General features: G+C 38.9%; 1 protein-coding gene and 1 long non-coding RNA gene across 7 annotated transcripts in view; one reads left to right on the forward strand and one right to left on the reverse strand.

The window, feature by feature from the left end:
• LOC105468538 (collectin subfamily member 10) overlaps nt 1-21,370 on the reverse strand; it is a 145,768-nt gene that overhangs the window by 19,674 nt on the left and 104,724 nt on the right. For 2 of the 4 annotated variants that reach the window (XR_003015150.2, XM_011718766.3), the window contains exon 1: nt 20,840-21,102. The exons of the other annotated variants lie outside the window; for them this stretch is intronic. Coding sequence is in view for 1 of the 2 variants with exons in the window: in XM_011718766.3 (XP_011717068.1) it covers nt 20,840-20,987 (148 nt within the window). In the remaining variant the exon portion in view is untranslated. Of the gene's footprint in view, nt 1-20,839; nt 21,103-21,370 lie in introns of those variants that run through there. 4 annotated transcript variants of the gene reach the window in all.
• LOC105468537 (uncharacterized) overlaps nt 15,219-21,370 on the forward strand; it is a 107,010-nt gene continuing 100,858 nt past the window's right edge. For all 3 annotated transcript variants that reach the window (XR_979521.3, XR_011606369.1, XR_979519.3), the window contains exons 1-2: nt 15,219-15,350; nt 20,058-20,595. This is a non-coding gene — a long non-coding RNA (uncharacterized lncRNA). The remainder of the gene's footprint in view (nt 15,351-20,057; nt 20,596-21,370) is intronic.

Consider the following 21,370-nt stretch of genomic DNA (forward strand, 5'->3'; position numbering starts at 1 on the left):
GAGACTAGGGATGGGGAAGCCACAAAGCAGTTTTCTGTGAGTGGCAACTGTCTTAATCATAGGCAACTGTAGCTCCAGCACCTTGAAGAATTAAAGATTGAATGAATGGTTTAATGAACAGTGCCCAGACTGAGAATCAGGGGTCTTGGATTTTAATGCCATGTTAGTCACTGATGGGTTGAACAAATCTTCAACAGGCTAGTGATTGAGTGTATTGACTTTGGACTAGGACAGATTTGACTGAAGTCTCAGCTCCACCACTCACTACCTGGAGAAATTTGAGTACAGAACTTCCCCGAGTCTCACTTTTCTCTCCAGCAAATGGATCTAATAACACCTACTGGAGTGGGCTTTTAGGTAGGTTAAATGAGACAATAGACATAGAACACCTGGGATATAATCAGTGCTTAGCAATGATGGCTGCTGTTTTTGTTTCCTTTATGCTTCCTTTCCTAAATCTGGGGATAGTATCTGCTCTCCACACCTCACTCAGTTGTTTTAGGATCAACAAGGTGAGCATGTGAATGTGCTTTGAAAACAAAGAGCACAACATACACGATATTATGACCAGATACTCGCATTATCACCACAGCAATCTCAGGGCATGAAAAAGCCCTGTCCATCAGCAGAGGAAAGGAGGAGAAACAAAACCTTCTAAAGACAAAAATGAAGTTCTTGGGATTAGACAATTTGAGTGTGAGAAACTTGTGTTGTTCATTGATTTATCCAAGAAAAAAACACCACCAGAGATTTTCCCTCTTTTTATTTTTATTTTTTCTGAGTGCAGAATGTTGACATTTTAAATGAAAGCAAACACAATGTATGGAAGAGTTGGATTTCTGGGTTGTGAGACTGATCAGACATTGAAATACTTCACAAAGGAAGCTATAAATGCCTCCTAGGATGGTTTTCAAAAAAGAATGCACAGGTGATATCTGTGGTCAGACCAGAGGGGAGAATTAGGTGAACTAGATGACATTTTTCTTCTTTTTCTTTTCTTTTCCTTTTCTTTTCCTTCCTCCCTTCCTCCCTTCCTCCCTCCCTCCCTTCCTTCCTTCCTTCCTTTTTCCCTTCCCACTATCCTTCCTTCACACTATTCCTTCCTTCTTTCTCTCTCTCTTTCTCTCTTTCTTTCTGACAGTGTCTTTCTTTGTCACCCAGGCTGGAGTGCAGTGGTGCGAACACAGCTCATTGTAGCCTCAACCTCCTGGACTCAAGTGATCCTTCTGTAGATGACATTTTTCTAGCTAAAGTTAACAGTGAATGTCTATTGAGCAATTATAAAGTCAGTCAAGCACAAGCTAAGGACTTGACATGTAGTCATCACAGCAATTCTAGGAGATGGAAACTCTCATTGCTCTATTTTATGAATGAAAAAAAATGAGACTATGTGGCTAAGTTGCTTGCCTATTGTCATAGAGCTTTTTATAGTCAAACGAGGATTCAACAACATGTGCGTTTCTATCCCTCTAGAATCCTCATGGTATACAGTTGTATCTTTTGGCCTAGATTCTGTAATTCTTAGCAGATAGTGGATTTTACAGAATTTGGCATTCTGTCAAATTTTTCAGGGAGAAGAGGGGAGTTGCAGAAAGAGTGATAGTTTTTGTCTCCTTTTATACAAGAAAGATAATGGGAGAAAAGAAAAAAACCCAACTTATTCCTTAATGACTTTATTCACAGGAAGTGTTTCCTTGGGATAGGGATAGGGTAGCATAACCAAGACACCACTTTGCCATTCACTGAGGGACTTTGGGAAGTCCTTTAACTTTTCTGAGCTTTTTTTCATGCATTCATAGAATAGACAAAAATTACACTTTTTTTTTTCCCAGAGGGTGTTTAGCAAAGGTAAAGCTAGAAAAGTATTTTCCTTCAGGAAGTCCTTTCTAACACTCCCAGACTGGGTTAAATTCTCCCTCTAATTACCTTTGTGGCTTAAAAATAACACTTTATACCAAACGTGTTGGCGTATCTCCACTTATCTCTTACATCTCCCTGTGATCCAAAGCATGGTGGGATCATAAGTGATTTATTCTAGCATCTCCAGAATTTAGCACAGTGCCTGGCTCTGGTGTTTAATAAATGTAGTTGAACTGAGTACACTTTGTGTGAACCATAAGACATTCTACAAATATAATAATACTGTTTATCAAATACTTTGTGCCAAAAATGTTCTCAGCACTTGGCATACAATCTATCATTTGATTCCCACAGCAAGCTTTGAGATGTGTACTATCCTTTGCTCCATTTTACAGAAGAGGAAATAGGGTCACAGAGAGGTTAAGTAACATCCAGGTCACATAGCTCATAAGTGGTAAAGCCAGGATTTAAACCAGGGTCATCTGTCCTAGCCCATGTTCTGAACAAGCTGGATGATTTAGAGCAAATTCCTGCCTTAGCATTTCTGGGTCTTGGATTGCTCTTCTGTACAATGGGACTAGTGATGCACGTCCTGCTCATGAAAAGGCAAGATCAAAAACAAGCACGTATGTGAAGCCCTTTGAGAATCAAAATGCCACACAGATGTGATTATTGGTGCCATTATTCTTTCTCCTTCCTTCTTCCCCTTTTATAAGCTTTCCCATTCATTTTCAAGCAAGTGTCTCACTGGAGGCACCCGGGTGAGTGACTTAGTCATCTCCTGCTCCCTGGTGGCTATTGATGGAGATCTGGGAGGGTGAAATAGGATTATTTATTATTCTTTGACCCATGTGACTGCATCCCAGCCTGGTGGCCAAGCAGGCTGCGGGTAGAGATGAAGTAAACAACTTGAGCCCTAGCCTTCAGCGTGGGTCCTGGGTTTGTTTGATCTTTTACTTGCTTTAATGAGAACAGAAGGGAGATGTAAAAGCAAGCTTTGGCTAGGGCTCTCCACCTGGCTCACAGTTGTTTGTTTTTATATTTATTAGATGAGTAGGACCAATTTGGACTATTTTACTTCATTTAGAAATAGCCACTTGTATTTGAAAATTAAGTGAAAAGCTATAAATTGAAATGAATTAATTTCAATTTTACAAAAATGATTTGCTTTGCTCACACTCCCTCTCCAAGCCACCAGCAGAATTCCAACAGAGTACACATTTGACCACATTTTCTTAGATAGGACTTTTCCCCCGCAATTAGCAAAAAATCTTTTAAAATTGAATTCTAGTTGTAACCCAGGCCAGTACCCTTTACTCAAAGGAAATACTTATTGAAAAGTTGTGAATTGTTTTGGAGATGCTAAAAATAATTAATTAAAGTCCTTTTCCCATTGTCAAAACAATCTTATAGACTGGGGAGTTGTTAGTAACCTTTGTCCTGATCAGCCTTAGAATTGAATGGGATAGGCTGGGCACAGTGGCTCACGCCTGTAATCTCAGCACTTTGGGAGGCTGAGGCGGGTAAATTGCTTGAAGTCAGGAGTTCAAGAACAGCCTGACCAACATGGTAAAACCCCGTCTAAGAATATAAAAATTAGCTGGGCATGGTGGCAGGTTTCTGTAATCCCAGCTACTCGGTAGGCTGAGGCAGGAGATCGCTTGAACCCAGGAGGTGGAGGTTGCAGATTGTGCTACTGCACCCCAGCCTGGGTGACAGAGCGAGACTCCATCTCAAAAAAAAAAAAAAAAAAAAAAAAAAAAAATTAAAATAAAAGAATTGAATGGAATAGGTGGTATGTTGTGCTTTCTTAACAAGGCAATAACTTCTGCCTAAAATATATCCTTCCCACTCCTACTTACATTTTCTTCCCATCTATGCCAATTGCATCCTCATTCTTGGAAATTTCAGTAGTCATCAATTATGCCCCATACCTCTTACATACATGACATGTACCAGTAGAGTCATAAAACAGACCACTCCCTAGTACTTTTACTTCCCCAATCTCAACCTCATCACTTCACTGAAATCTTCAGGCCTCATTGGGACCTGCTATTGTTTGCCTTCTCCCCATTCACCCATTTAACATTCCCTTGGTGCCTTCACCTACCCAACCTGCCTATTCCTGGCTATCCTGAATTCTTTCAAGTCAGCCACTTCTGCACAGCTTTCCCTAAGGTAAAGAAAGTGCAATGCCTTGGTTAAGAGTACTCTGGAACAAGCCATTTCGTTTCTTCAAATCTCAGTTTTCTCATCCATAAATGGAGACAATAGTCCCAACCTCATAGGATTGCTGTGGATTAATGGAGACAGTGGATGAAAAGTGTTCAACACCATGCCTGGCTTAGTTGGTAAACTCATCAGTGTCTGCTTTAATGAGAATAGAAGTAGATGAGTGATTATTTCTTCATATTCACTACCTCAATCTCTATTATATAATCATTACTTACTCTTTTACTTGGCTGTATGTTTTTTTACCCTTTATTGTGAAACTTTTTCACATAATTAAAGATAAAAACCCATTACTGAGATTGACCAATCTGCACATTGTTATTGCTTCATGTATTTATTTTTGCTATATTTTTTTAAAAAGTAAATTATAGACATGAACCTATCTCCCTTAAGTACTTCAGTGAGTGATTCTAAAGGGTAAGAACAAACTCCCATATAAACATATTATCGTTATATCAATCTTGCTTTTTAAAGGGCTGTAGGCATTTGAAAAAGTCACCTTGATAGACTTCTGTGATCTTGTTCCTCTCAAGCCCACACTGCTGTGCTATATATAATCTCATACAAGGAAGAAATGAGTACTTAGAAGAGAAGTAGACATTCAGAGGAGTAAGTCTAAATCCTTTGAAAACAAATCATGACAAATAATTCCATTTTCTCTTCTGAAAGAACTAATAGATCAAGAAACTGCCTTGGACACAGTTGTTGGAAGACTAAAAATTTCCACTGGTGATTCACAGAAGGGAGTCATTCCTGGAAAGTTAGGATGACATATTGATGAAGCCCCGGAGAGGGTCCCGACCTTGCATATTCAGGAATCAAATCTTAATCACATTGCTTATCAGCCCTGTGAACTTAGCTATGATATTTAAACTCTCAGTGCTCCCATTTTCTTATCTATAATTGGAAATAACTAGAATGCTTACCTGTTCTAGAGTCTCCCATCCTGGGGGTTGCTCCCTCACTCTGAGACCCATGCTACTTCGATTTACTTTAATAACTTTGTGATGGAAATTTAGGGGAAGCTTTCTTTGTATTTCTTTTAATAAAAACATAAAAAGCAGGCGAGCATGGATTTTGAATGAAGTCTGATTTGTAAACATTATAGGTTTGCAACCATCATTGTTGTGAGGCAGGTTATCTGTGGAAAACGGAGGCCCAGACCCTGGCAACATTGCTCAAGAACAAATAAACAACAGTGTGCTTCTCGGGAATAGAAAAAAAATAAGTACATGATAGTGGGGCAAGGGTCTTCTAAGAGATTTTTCTGAGATTCTATCTAATATGGTTTGGCTGTGTTCCCACCCAAATCTCATCTTGAATTGTAGCTTCCACAATTCCCATGTGTCATGGGAGGGACCTGGGGAAAGATAATTGAATCATGGGGGCCGGTCTTTTCCATGCTCTTCTTGTGGTAGTGAAAAAGTCTCATGGGATCTGATGGTTTTATAAAGAAGAGCTCCTCTGCACATGCTCTCTTCTTGCCTTCCGCCGTGTAAGACGTCCCTTGCTCTTCCACCATGATAGCGAGGCCTTCCCAGCCATGTGGAACTGTGAGTCAATTAAATGTCTTTCCTTCATAAATTTCCCAGTCTTGAGCATGTCTTTATTAGCAAGGTTAGAACAGGCTAATATGGTATCCTAACATTATCTTATGTTGAATGTGCAGGAAATGAGATTTTTCATATAAAACAATTAGCACTTTTCCTAACACATTTAAAGCATTCAAAAATGTTGTTTATTATTGGCTTAAAGTAAGGATATGGTTTAAAAAGAACCAACTGCATCTTAGTCCGTAGAAAATTATGTGTCTTTAAGGGGAAAAGCTGTCTCAGGAAGAGTCTGATAAGAAAGATAGCAACTCCTTACAAAGATGCGATTTGCCAAGGAACTCCACCTTTAGGAACCATGTGTGTATTGGCAGATAGGGCACTCATTCAAGTTCCCTCTGAAAGCTCAGAACAATGGACAAAATAGGAATTTTTTTTTTTTTTTTTTTTTTTTTTTTTTTTTTTTGAGACGGAGTCTCACGCTGTTGCCCAGGCTGGAGTGCAGTGGCGCGATCTCGGCTCACTGCTGCAAGCTCCGCCTCCCGGGTTCCCGCCATTCTCCTGCCCGGCCCAAAATAGGAATTTTATAGTCACACGTACTTAGGCTCAACTCCTGAACTTCCTGTCTAACAGCTACTACATTTTAATGTAATAGATAACTGAATTTAATAAATTATTTAATTTTAATAATTTTATTAAGTAATTTGTTAAATTATTTGATGCATTATTTAAACTTACATTAAATCTTACACTAAATAATTAACCTTCCTGCTTTAGTTTCCTATCCGGGAAAATGGGGATGATGACCCTTTTCTCATGGAATTACCTAAAGATTAAGTAAGATTACGGATGATAAAATTCATCAAAGGGCCCCTTGCATGGAATGTACTCTCATTGCTGCATAAATATTGCAACCATAGTGAGCTTTTTTTGCTTTCATTTTCTTGGTATCCACTCCCTGGGCTTCAGGTAACAGCTCCACAGTTTTCTGTAGGAAATCACACTTACTCATTCTCAATCCATATGGTTTAGACCATATCCATAATAATTCATTCAGCAATTCACGTGTGACCCAATAAGAGCCCACAAGTCTCATTTTGAGGATATTATTTAGAACTTTCAAAAATGGAGATTTGCTTTTTCTGCAGGAGTCTCAGAGAGGATAGACTATCATTGAAGAATCTGAATCTATTTTGACACCATTAAGAGAGAACTCACATTACAGTCATTATAGAGGAAAGCAGAATGGTGTGATGAAGACTCTGCCCAGGAGACGTGATTCGAGCAGCTGGACCTAACTCAATTTGAATCCCCTCCTGTTATGTGAGTCTGTGAATTCCCCTGCTTTTCTCTGTGTGTTTGGTTGACCAGTGTAAGTTTGGTTTGTGTTGACCTCTGTCACTTGGCAACACAAACTTCTGTACTAATACAACCACTTGATAATGATTAGGAGAAGTTCCTTCCCAGGAAGAGGTCAAAGCCTCAGGACAAGATGGACAAAAAAGCAGATAATTACTGTGATAAATGCTGACAGTCACTGCTGTGGGAGCACAAAGGAGGAAACACCTAACCCTACCTGCCCACACTTCAAATTCTCCACTATTCTTTGTCAAAAAGAAGTAAATAGGATCCTTTAGACTGAGCTCCACCAGAATAAACTTACATTATAAGGTAAATACAAAGAAAATAAGCTAAAATACAAATTTGTCCTTATATGAGGGCAAGCTGGTACTAAAATGTCTTTGCCAATGAAATTTTATGTGGATTTTTGTCTTCTGTTGCACTCCTTGGACCTCGTCAGTTCAGCTCACGTGTTACCTCCTTTCCCAAGGAGTCTTCTCAGTACAGATTTTCCTAGCTCCATCTCCCTCTTCAATGGTCACAACCAAACTAACTCCCTGGAGGGTAATCCCCTCTCACTTTACAGCGTCCTATTGCATTGTGTCATAGGTGATGAGACAGGTCAGGGATGATAGACTGTATTCCTAGCACTTGGCACAGAATCTGAGAATCTGTAAATAGGTGATTACTCAATAATTGTTTTCAAAATAAAAGGAGTAACATCCTTAAAGACAAGGTAGATAAATGTGAGCTTAATGACAATACAGTCAAATGAGTTTGTAATTGATTGAAATGTCTTTCTCAATAATGGCTGATTAATGGATCGACTCCAGCCTGCTGGGAGGTCTGTGCTGATGGCCAATAATCTCATAAGGCAGCCCAGGAGGCAAATACACACACCACTGCCTCTACTGCTTCTGTCCACTCCATATTCTTGTTTCTTCTTCCAATTTACCTTTGTCTCTCAATATTACAGTCATGGTCTAATTTCCAAGGCTCGGTACCCAAATCAGCTTCCTCACTCTCATCTTGACTCTTAATTTTCATATGTTCACTCTGTCTTTCTTTTTCCTCCCATCCCTGCTGCTGTTATTTTATGCCTTCCTGTCTTTATGCTGTAACCCTGTTCCTTACAGGTGATTCCTAAAGATTTTTATTGATGTATCTCAAGTGCCTAGATTAGTGTCTGTTCAATAAATACTTCTTGAAATATTGGTTTCCTTGAATCTGAACTTTACTTTTCCCAACTATCTTGCAAATTAATCTTTATTAAATCATATTTTCATCATACTACTGCCCAATTCAAAATGTTTCAACAGTTCTTCTGTGTTTATAGGCCACTTCAAACTAATTAGTCTAGTATATGAACCTTCACAGGCTGGCATCAATGGAACTTTCCCACATTATTTTCTGACATTCTGATAAATGGCTAATTTATATACACTCATTACAACCCAGGAGTTTCTCTGCTGCATAACCTTCTATTCCTGCCCAATCTGTTTATGCATTGTTCATCAAAATGTCTTTCAGTTCCCACCTCCATTGAAAAACATTTTTTTTCATTTGCAATTAATCTGTTTAGAGAAGAATCTAAAGATCGTAAAAGGAAAGACAGACATATATAGCATATAAGAAATTAGTAATATTGTAATATGCAAAGAACTTTTGAAAATTGCTTTGCAAAAAGGACAATAAAATTTAAAAATCTAAAAATATAAGCAATAAATAATAGATGAAAATGTCCAGACTATTAGAGAAATATATGTATGTGTATGTATAAGTCTATGTCATATTTCATCATGGAATGTTATCATTCATTGTTCTTGGCTATTCTATTGCAACCTAGCAAAAGAGACAACTGAGGATTTCAAGTATCCTACAGTCTCTCCTATTTGAATTACAAAGTATCTTCTTTTTGTTTTCAAGCTTATTTGGCTTAAAAAGAATGATCACTTGGAGTCTGCATTTACTTTGCAGTCATCACATGTTTGAGTAAGTGGGTGGGGGTGGGAGGGTGGGAACTAACACTGTACTTAATGAAAAATGCAACATTAAGGTTTGTTAGGTAGGTTTCCTTCTGCCTTCACATATCATTCATTATTAAAATGCATTCTCAGCCAGGCCCATAGAAACAAAAACAAAGAGAAATCCCATCAATTCGGGACTAAGTGGCATGCTTCTGCAATGCAATGCAGTTGTTAAGAGCATAGGATCTGGGATCAAAGCGCTTAGTTCAAGTCCGGGCTCCATCACTGACAGGGTATGGGACTTTAGCAACCCATTTAAATTCTGTAAGCCTCAATTTGCTCATCAGTAAGTCAGAATAATGAAGTGCCTCCCTCACAGGGTTGTTGTGAGGAGTAAATGTGGTCATGCACATGAAGAGCTTAGAAGGGTGTTTAGAAGGTAGTGAGAACTCCGGAATATTACATTATTACATTATGCCAGTAGCATCCAAGGGGCCATGAGGAATATCTAGTCACTAGAAATGAGAGAGGTACAAAGAAGAGGACAAGGGGAAGAAAGCCTCTGTGAGAACTTATCCTGTCGTGCAGATTTGCAACATCCTGGTTGGGGTTGGGGTTGGGGTGTGTGTGTGTCTTCCCAGAGCAGATTTATGCTTTTGGCATCTAAACATTTACAACACTCTGTATATGTAACATACAATATTCTCCCTAAAATTAATTTCAGCACAAAGTGAGTTAGAAACAAATTTAAGGAAAAAGTGTAGTATTGTTATTAAATGTAGTTATTAGGTTGGTGTTAAAGTAATTGCAGTTTTTGCCATTACTTTTGATAACTGTATTATTATGTATACCAACATCTCAATCTATGAACATCTCAAGTATCTGTGAGAATGGTAGTATCCTCTTTGATAATCATCAAACATTGAATGAGACAAAATATAAAAACTGTAAGTCAAGATAATGGGCTATCTGATTAGTTTTTCTAGAAAAACAATGTCTAAGAAATATTTATGATATCTATTCCCAACTGCCGACTGGAATTTTCCACTGGTGTTCACATGCAACTGAAACACAATTAAGAACTCATAATCTCCCAATTTACTTCTGAAGTATCTCTCTATTGCACCCCATTCTCTCTATTCCAGCAACCCTTATGCAACTCTTATCTTTCATTTATGTCCCACTAAGACCTTCTCATATCCTTCAGTCTATCTTCAACCCTGCTAAGAGATTTCTCTGCCTAAAAAGCAAATCTAATGTTGTTCTACTCAAAGACTTCCATTGGTTCCTCTGGTTTAGACTATCATTTGGTTGACTGGACCAGATACAAACAATCTCACAACTTCTGCAAAATAACTCCGAAAATTATGTGGAAAAGAAAACCCATTGTTCAATGAAAATTAGGTTAGCAGATGACATGGTTTGATGTTTGTCTTCTCCAAATCTCATGTTGAAATACAATCCCCCTCGTTGGAGGTGGGGCCTGGCAGGATGTGTTTGGGTCATGTAGGAGGATCTCTTATGCCTGACTTGGTGCTTTCCTTGTGGTAATGAGTGAGTTCTCGCTCTCAGTTTACACCGGATCTGGTTATTTGAAAGAGTGTGACACTATCCTCCTTTCTTTTGCTCTTCTGCCATGATTGTACTTTTCCTGAGGCCCTCACCAGAAGCAGATAGTGGCATCACACTTTTTGTACAGTCTGCAGTAGCATGAACAAAATAAACCTCTTTTTTATAAACTACCCAGTTTAAGGTATTTCTTTATATTATGGCAACATAAAATGGATTAATGCAGCAGACAAGTATAATAAGTTGTTATTTATGTTGAAGCCATTGGAGTTAAAACAAAAAAACAACAAAACTAATTCTGTGTTCTACCTTATTAAAATGCCAATCCTATCCACTTAAAAGGGGGCAGGATAGGCCGGGCACGGTGGCTCACGACTGTAATCCCAGCACTTTGGGAGGCCGAGGCGGGCGGATCAGGAGGTCAGGAGATAGAGGCCATCCTGGCTAACACTGTGAAACCCCGTCTCTACTAAAAAATACAAAACAAAATTAGCCAGGCGTGGTGGCGGGCGCCTGTAGTCCCAGCTACTCGAGAGGCTGAGGCAGGAGAATGGCGTGAACCCGGGAGGCGGAGCTTGCAGTGAGCCGAGATCGCGCCACTGCACTCCAACCTGGGCGAGCGAGACTCTGTCTCAGAAAAAAAAGGGGGGGGGGGCAGGATAACATTTAGTTAGCTCCTCCTCCATTGAATATCCTTTGCTTTAAGACTCAGAGTCTTTACTAACTAGAAAACTGAGTCAATAACTTTGTTGCACTGGTGATGTTTTTTGATGCTATAGAATACCATGCTCTAACCTCTCACTTGCCCATTTTTCTACATTCCCAAAATTCAGACAAGAAAAGATATAGAAAAGGCAGTGATATGATGTATTTGAGGAGATTATCTTCCCCTTTATAAAGCCCTGTGGGCAGATGGTGGGACACCTTGGCAGTTGAGAATGCTGGACATTTTAGTTTTGGATATCAGAAAGAGGGAGCAGAAAAAAATTTCACATTGGTGTGGATAGGCCACATTAGAATAATACCAACATGATATTGTCTCCCAAATCATGGAGAGGCAAAATATATATATATATATATAGTATTATATATATCATTCCCTACTCTGGCTAATCAAAATTTCAAGCTCATTTTAATTTGAAAAGTAAAATGTCATCTTAAGTGTGCTCCAATTGAGGAAAGCAGGTCATATCCCTTGCCTTTGTACATTCTATGTGAGCTTTATTCTTGGTCTGTGTCTGTGGTCTAGCACTGGCTTTGCCCCAAAATCATTGGTGACATTGTCCAGCTTTGCCCTTCAAGTGAAGCATGGTGCTAGGGTTACAATGATAAATTGGTTCCAGAGACTTTCCCTTGTGGTGTATCAAAGTTCCCCGACCCACGCACATTTCTTTGGGGGCTTTCACTTTTGTCTAGAGTATATTGTCACACTTGCTGCTACACTGCATCCCTCAACTTCCCATTGGACATATGGGCCTCCTTCTTTTGGTTGTCCTGTCATTTGGTCACCCAGTATGTGGTCTGATGAGAGAAAGATGACTTTTTCACAGCTTTTGGCTCTGACTGGAGAAATCTTTTTCTAAATCCTAGTTCATCTCAGGCCAGGCAGAACAACACTATCAAAACTATTTTTGACTGCACTCGATGCTATAATGTCTTGCACATACACTTATCCCTGAGCAGCATCAAATAAATGACCTTCAAAGTCTATAAGCTCTGAATGCAGGTAACAATAAGTTATCTGTTTAAAGAATTTTGTGTCCTCAGCACATCTAGCCTGTCTTCTTAAGATATGGGTGATTATTCCTGAGATGACATTATCTCATTTAACAGATCTCAGCTTCTCTCACCAGCTGGGTTGATTAGGGCTCCTCTCTTCGTAGTTAGGGAGGTAGAATGGGTACAGGGTTTCTCCTCAGAAAACTTTCTCACAGCTGTGTGGTGAAATCACATGCAAGAGCAGTACGCTTTAGTTTCCTTCTCCTTAAAATAAAGGTGATGATCCTTATAGGTGTCAGTTGAGCTAAAATAGAATAATAGATGAAGCTTTGCAAATTCTGAAGAATGACTTCTGTTCATATAATTTGTTTAACAGATACAAGCATCTTCCCGTAACCACAAGAGACCTAAACTGATGCTTCCAGAGCTGTCGAATCAAGAACAATCACAGTAAATAATGTGAAAAGAAACCCCACATTATTTAGATGCTGCTTTACTTGAATCTCTGAGTGTCCGATTTTTACTGTGTGTATGTACAATTCTTTTCTAAAAGAGCAGAGAAAGCTATAAAATATAATTTAAAGAATTGTATAAAATTACAGGATATTGCAAGTCCAATATGTAATGCAAAAATAACAGACAAATTGGTTATGGGTTGAAATATCATGAAGAAACTAACAGAGTTACCAAGTTTCTACAAGTAGAATTTTATAAATATAAACAAGAGGAGTAAGAGAGAAAGAGAGAATTTGTGCCTGGCCTAAACGTCATCAATGACCCAAGGCCAGTAGAATAGCCTGCCTATATGACATAGACAGTAGCTAAAGGAAATATTTCTTAAAGGAAGAAGGAAGAACAATAAACAGGAAACACAATCTCATTCTCCCTTGGGTTTTGCTCTCCCATGGTTTGCTCTTATTTTATAGAGTCCCTGAGACTACAGGTGCTAAGAGTTTTATGTGGCTTAACTCATTTTTTTCCTCACCACAACCCTATGAAGAAATCACACTATTATCATCCTTATGTTACTGATGAGAAATCTGAGGTACAGTTTTCTGTTTTCACTCATGTAATCCCCATGACAAACCTGAGGGTATTTACTAGTTATTTCCATTTTACTAATAAGGAATGCCAGGATCAGTTGGAGAACTGGAGAAAGGAAGCAATATCAGCGAAGAGAAGAGGTGGTCTCAAGTTTGTGAGCTCTTGATAAATAAAAGTTGACTTTGGAGTAAGACTGAAAATAGGCAGAAAATTGCGATAAGTAGGAGAAAGGAGCTGTCTTTCCCTGGTACATTTCTATTTGGGGAGCTGACTTCACAATCTATGAGCTTTTCTTTAGGAATGGGGGAAGAGAGCCTATAGTAACAAACAGGAGTGGAGACTAGTGAAAGAAATGATAGGTAAGCTATATACTAAACATGTTTCAATTTCAAAATAAGCATTTGAGGTGGGCAATATGATCTCCATTGTATTTCTAATTTTTTTTAATTTTTAATTTTTGTGTGTGTGTGGTAGGTGTATACATTTATGGGGTCCATGAGATATTTTGGTACAAGCATGCAATGTATAACAATCACATCATGGGAAACTGGATATACTCAACATTTCTCCTTTGTGTTACAATGTAATTATACTCTTTTAGTTATTACAAATGTACAATTAAATTATTACTGGCTATAGTTCAGCTGTTGTCCTATCAAATATTAGGTCTTTTTCTTTTTTTCTATTATTTTTGTACCCATTAATTGTCCCTATGTCCCCCAACTCCCCTTCCTAGCCTCTGTTAATCATCTTTCTATTCTCTATCTCCATGAGTTCAATGTTTTGGCCATTTTATAGATGAAGACATTTAAGCTTAAGATCGTATAGCTAGGTAAGTGGCAGAGCTCACATTCAAAACTATACATATATATATATGTCCATGATATATACATATAAAAGCCCATGATCTTCACATACATGAAAATGCCTATCACTATGATCTCTACTAGTGATTAATACATATCCAAATTATTATGTAAGAGTGTTGAAGAGAGACATGGCTTATTAAGTTCATATTAAAATGAAACAAATTATTTTTTTTGAAACGGGGTCTCGCTCTGTCGCACAGGCTGGAGTGCAGTGGCGCCATCTCTGCTCACTGCAAGCTCCGCCTCCCGGGTTCACGCCATTCTCCTGCCTCAGCCTCCTAGTAGCTGGGACTACAGGCGCCCGCCACCACGCCCAGCTAATTTTTTGTATTTTTAGTAGAGACAGGGTTTCACCATGTTAGCCAGGATGGTCTCGATCTCCTGACCTCGTGATCCACCTGCCTTGGCCTCCCAAATTGCTGGGATTACAGGCGTGAGCCACCGTGCCCAGCCGAAACAAATTGTTTTTTATCATTACCATTTAGTACTACTTCCTGACTCATCTTTACCCACACTTTTATTGACTGGAATTTTATTCTTCCCTTCCTGACCTGAACTTGAAATGCCTTCTTAGTATCTACCTAAAGAAAAAAAGATGAAAAATTGTTCTAAGTATCGATACACTGAAATACAGAAGTTAAAAAAAAAACACTGAAAATATTGTTCTGTCCTTATGCAGAAAATACATATTAAAACACATAATGAAAGAATCTAGTGAATTAATACAATTAATACAAAGTTTTGGGAAAACACCTAGTTGTTTACCCTTTCTGATAGCTACCGAAAAAGAATCAGCAACTCAACTTGCATCAGGGTGACTGAGCTAGAATAGTTCTGTGTCATGTTTATACATTGATCTCATGGAACTCCTTTTCTAATGTTAATTTATAAAATCAACTAATCATTTTATGATTAATGAGAATGATATAAGGTGAGGAAAATGATGTAACATGGTGGAATGGAACAATGCCTGCTCCAAAAATCTGGAATCTGAGTTCTAGTTCTAGCCCTGCTACCTATTAGCCGCTGTGTGACCTAGAACAAGTTATTTTACCTCTCCGGGCCTCAGTTTTCACAAAAGTAAAAATAACTGGAGTTAAACAAAATTATCTCTGAGGGTGACCTCACAGGTAGTAAGACTTCCAGTTTGAGTATGAAAAAGATTGGACTTTCTTGGGCGTTTCTCTCTATCAATTTGGGTAAGTCACAGAATGTCTTATTTGTGTTGGAGGCTAAGAAGTATCTTGGTAAATTATTCAAGTTGTGTCAATTGCTGGGATCCAGAGCCATGTCCAGTAAAATAGTGGATGGCCAAATAGAAATCTAGTTTTCAGTAGCTAAGAGGTCTTCTGAGAAAGGAATTATCCCTGAGGATAGGGGTGATGACTGTCAGGCTTTACTCATGGCATAGCCTCTCTCATCAGAGAAGAGCAGCAACTGTGCAGAGCTTGTATTGTCTGACACTCAGGTGTGTGCTCTGGAGTTCCATGGGGACCAAGGGGGGTTTAAGTAAAGAGACTGAAGTAGCCATTTCCTCTGGCCCCATAAAACACTGAGGTGCCGTCAACACTGTGTAGGGGCCTCTCTGGCTTGCTAGTGGGTTTAGCAGGTTGATTGGAACATAGGGCCCAACTAGAACTTAACTGGGTTTTAATTTGCCTCTTCTGGCTCTGTGGACCTACGTTAGGGACTTAATAATTCTTACCTCAATTTCTTCATCTGTCCAATGGGAGTGATAAAGCCTTTTTTTCTCAAAAGTCCATTGAGATAATAAAGTATTTTTTCTCAGAGTTCACTGAGATAATAAAATCTTTTTGCTCAAAGTCCATTGAAGTAATTAAATTTAAACATGGTTGTAAAGCACTCGCACAGTGCTGGGTGAATGGCAGCTACTCAATGTGTGCTAGCAATCTTGCTCCTGCCACCCCATTGGATGTGGTGATTAGAGTCATGCTGAAAGGGAAAGAGCTTTGCTCTGCCTTGTGGTTTCATCACAGGCCACACTTGTGGAGGAGTCATGACGGTTACCCGTGAGAATCACAGTGTCCTCAGAAGTGTCGGAAAGGCTGCCTTAGTGAAGGAGGCAGCAGTGTGTTACTGGCTAGGCAGAGACAGGGGCACCTGGGAAGCAGAGGCACTATTGTAATTACGAGAAAGGCAGTGGCCCCTGGCAGGGAGGTTCTTAAGTTGTTGGGGAAGTGGCACAATGGCCATGGCCCCCAGGAGCAGTCCTTTTATGGGAGCATGTGCAACAGTTTTTAGGAACTTCAGGACATACTTAGAGGATATTATGAAAGAGTTGTGTTAATAGATCAAGACCTCAAATTAAAATGTTGGGGGTCTTTCACGGAAAATGTGGGTAGATTCATTTAATCACAAATACGTATTGAGCACCCACCCTGTGTTGGGAGCTCTTCCAGGTTTAGAAAACCACGCTCAGCAAGAAGGACTGGCATCCTTGTCCATTTGGGAAGCCTGCACACCAGGACTGACTATACATACATCAATACACAAGAGATTTTCACTTAGTACTAAGCCTGTGAAAATAAAATACCTTGGAACTATGACAAAGAGTACAGGGGTAGGTAGGCAGGGCCTTGCTGCACGGATAACACTTGAGCTAAGACCTCCATGAGGAGAAGGAATTATCCTTGGGAAGATCTGGATAAGGGTGGACCAGGCAGAAGAGCCATCAAGAGCCAAGGTCCCGAGTCAGGAAGGAGAGCGAAGACCAGCATGCCCATTGAAAAGCAGAAGTGAAAACAGCAGTTTGAAATGATGGGGGAGAAGCTGAGAGAAGTCAGTTGGAAAAAAGACCTTGTAGGTCACACACAAAAAAATGTCATTGAAAAGGCCCTACTAAAAAGCTAGCAAACACCAAAATAAGTACTAGGGTAAAATAACATTATTTCCAAACAAATTAATGAAGTAATGAAGTTGATTATCAAAGAGAAGATATACCGTCGTTTTCAGCATATTTTAGTACCCAAGACAGTGCCGGGCTGTGAGGTTTCATGATGCCATGTTCTTTGACTTTGCCCTGTACATTTTTTTAATCACCAAAATGTGACTGGTGGACTGTATTTTCAAACCTGATATATAACTAGTACAAACTAGTGGATATAATGAAATGACACTGGTCTTGGAGCCAGAAGGCCCAGGGTCAAGTTCAAGATGCAAGATTCCACCTGCTGAAAGACCTTGGGCACTCCCCTTGGCCCCACTGGTATTGTTTCCTTAGGTCTAAATTTAAAGAAATTGCTACCACATAGGGAAATTATGGGAATTAAACAAGACAATGATTTTAAAGGTCCTTGAAAACTGTAAAGCATCATCCACATTAATTGGTTAAAATCATTTTTTAACACTTTTTGTTTAAAACTTGTCTCTCTTTTGCTTTGTGTTCATTTATTTTTCTTTTTAATTTTTTATGGATACTTAATAGTTGTACATATTTTGTCATTGTTATTTTCAAGGGAAACCACTAGAGGTCAGAATTTCACATAAATTGTTTAAAGAAACCACCAAGATGGGGGAGGAGGGAGAAAAAGAGAAAGGGAGAGAGGGAGAGAGGGAGAGAAGGAGAGAGGGAGGGAGGGAGGAGGGAAGGGGGCGGTGGGGGGAGGAGGAGGGGGAGAGAGAGAGAGAGAGAGAGAATGAATTTCATTTTCCTATTAGGTAACATAAACAACAAGTTTAAGGCATAGAAAGAAAAATAATGATGGCTTGCAACAGAGATGTTTTGATAACTTATTCTCAAAATTGTTATTTGACAGACTTAGATAGGGAGAGAAGGGAAAGATAGAATACAATTTGTTAAAATTTCTATTGATGATGTCTACACAGCTTAAAGTTCACATTGGTTATGATAATTCTGAAAACAGGTCTGTGAGGAAGGCTCACTTTGCAAATGAAGACACTGAAGTGTAACAGATGTAACAACATGCTGAAGATAGACAGATTGACTCCAGTGTCTTTCTTTCCACTAAGCCATGTCTGGGAAATAAGACTTTAAAAATAATATCTGTATATTGGTCAATATATACTATGATTGGTTAGCATTTCTGGGTTTTCACAAATGGCATTCTGTAATTCTAAATAAATTATTTAGTTTTCACTCTCCCAAATGAATTTAGGGAAAATTCCTTTCACAATCTGTTTCCCAGAGTATCTAGAAATTTCTGAGCACCGTGCTGCAGTGCTAGAAAATACAGTAATGAGATGATTAGCCATGGAGAAAAGTATTAAGACTAGCTTGATCTTAGGGAAAAAATATTGAAAAAACAGTAATAACCCAGTCCTTTAAAACATTTGCTCAGCCATCATACTATTCTTTTTTAATTTTGTAGAGGTAAATATACATATCTGCCTTATTTTGGAGTAGGGAGGGGTTGTGTATTCATGAAGGAACAAGGTAGAGTAGATGGCAGTGTGTGTGTGTGTATGAGAGATACATATATATACATATATATGTGTATATGTGTGTGTGTGTGTATATGTATATATATATTGAGATGGGGGTCTCACTCTGTTGTTCAGGCTGGAGTGAAGTGGCATGATCAGGGCCCATGCAGGCTCAACTGTCTGGACTCAAGTAATCCTCCTGCCTCAGACTCCCAAGTAACTGGGACTACAGGTGTGCACCACCACACCTGGCTAATTAAAAAAAATTATTTTAATTTTTGTAGAGATGGGGTCTCCTTATGTCACCCAGGCTGGTCTCAAACTGTTAGGCTCAAGCGAGCCACCTGCCTTGACCTCCCAAAGTGTTGGGATTACAGGCAACACACCTGGCCCACTGTTCCTATCTTAAGAGAAGGTATCATGTCTTTGTTTCTGGTGTACTCATATCATCTTGCACAATTCCTAGAGCAGAGGAAAGGCAGCGATGAATATGAATATACTCATGTTGCTTTAGGTGCATTTAGGTGTGTAGGAAATTTTCAAAGAAAAAGCATAAATTAACTGGTGCCAACCTCAAGAGTCTGTAATAGAATACAAAGCTTGGTATGTAGATGCAAGAGCTAAGACAGGTTCCTTATCTTAGTTTCCAGCCCCTAGCAGCTAACATGATGCCTGGAACTTAGTAGGTATTCAGTACATTCGAGGATCATGAATTTCTTTATTAAGAATAAAATTTATTAACTTTTATTAAGAATTTATTTTATTAAGAATAAAATTTTATTAAAAATAAAATTTAGAGTCCATTTGATGCAGTTTCCAAGCTCTAGATGAAGAAGAGGAAATCAAACCCAAGAACATAACAAACAAACTTGGTTCTAGAACCCAGGGTTCTAGAGCACCGCTTCCCAAATCCTTTTCCCCAGGAGCACTCACTTCATTTTGTCACAGTCTGGCTTGTAATTATCTCATAATGTCTGCACGTGCTCAGGAGGAAAGTTAGTGAGATTTCCACTGTCTGAAATCTTAACAGGGTTTCTAATGGGAAAATGGGGAGGGAGAAATTTTCTACTAAGTAAAAAATAGTGCTATTCTCAAATGGATTCTCCCATTTGCAGGGACAAGGAAAACTTTAATTTTCGATGCCTCCCATGACACCCCAGGAATAATCTAAAGTTTCCTATACTCTAAGGAAAGTTCAGGACAGGTTTTAAGTAAATACTTTATTTCTAATCAAAACTTTCTTTCTGAACATTTGCCCTCACATTATTCATTTATTCACCCAAGAAATTATTTGGAAGCTCTAAGGTCTCATTGTTCCTTACACCATTTATTTTATCGTATCAAAGGTTAAAACTTGGATTGCAATCTTAGAGGAAAATTAATTCAGTGATTAAGAAAAATGCACTTTAAGCAATACACATTTAAATAACTGACAAGCATGGGGCAACATATTTCTGATTTTTTAAAAAAAAACAAACACTTTTTTCTACTTAAAATTTTAGGCAGCTGCAATTCTTCCACCCTATAGCCTGGAGAAACAGCATGAATTACTAATAAGGGAGCACCAATCTGCAGTGCAGTGACCACTATTCAGAACAAAAGGGTAAAAGCTAAAACCAGAAAAACAGATTTTTTTATCTACTAGTTGCTTAAAGCATATTTGGACCTTGGCTCTACTGGAGAACATTTTGCAATATTCTACCATTCTTGAGCAGAAGGCACTTGGCCCCAAAGACTACACTTCCAAAGAAAGAAATGGTCATTTATCTACTACCTACGATGCTTGACAGAATGTTTCCATCCTCTACGTTGGAACTCAGGATCCCATTAACTCATGAAATATATATTTAAGATTTAAGTTTTATTTTACTGACCCTTTGCTTAAACAGCTTCACCAGCATCAGTATTAGAAAGGAGGAGAATACAAACAGCTCAAAAATAGAGATCCTTTTAAGGAAGGAAAGGACTTCTGAAGACTCATGCTTGGATTGTGCATCTATCCCGGAGCAGAATGGAACAGGGACTTTCCCCCTGCCCCGGGTAAGTTCCCTCAGATCTCTGTCCTGGGTTTCCCCTTCCCAACATCCTCTTACCTAACATCAAGGGAGAGCTTTAAATAAGTAACAGACCAGATTTGGAAAATCCTGATTTTCCAAAATAGAAGGGAAGTGGGAGGAAACTAGAGAGGAGAGAAGAGAAAGTCATTGAAATCTAGGAAGGGGTTCAGAGATGAGGGAAGAGATCATATTTATTATACATGAAAATCGTGGTTTTCTTTCCTCACCTTTGGGTCCTGGTGAAATTGTGTGTGTGGCACAGACTTCAGCAGTAGGACGGCTATCGATATCCAGACCCAGACTCTGAATTTGCAAAAGAAATAGTACCAGGAGGATAAATTGGTTTCTTCGAAGCAAGGATGCAAGGCCATTCATTGCTGTGGTTCCTCAGAAAAGGGTCTCCCAGAAATGCCAAATAAACAGCTTTATTTTAAATAAAACCTCCTGCTTTGGGGAAGAACGGGAAGTATTTGGAACACACATTCCAAAAAGGGCTACAGAGGCAGGAAGGAAGCATATCCTAGATTGTTTATTTTCTCAGTGTTCCAGATGGACCATACATTGTCCAGACTGTTTATTTTCAAGTGACAACAGTTTATTGAAAATTATCTCTGGACTCCAGTGTGCATGTCAGTAGAAACATCCCTAAGAGCAAAGAAGATAGAGATGCCTTCTGCTGAGTACTTGAGCTGACAATTTAATAGGCTATATTGCATTTAAACGCTGAGTTTCAGAAAGGTTGTGAACCAGAGAGGTCT

Source organism: Macaca nemestrina, chromosome 8, assembly GCF_043159975.1.
Source record: "Macaca nemestrina isolate mMacNem1 chromosome 8, mMacNem.hap1, whole genome shotgun sequence".
Lineage (NCBI taxonomy): Eukaryota > Metazoa > Chordata > Mammalia > Primates > Cercopithecidae > Macaca > Macaca nemestrina.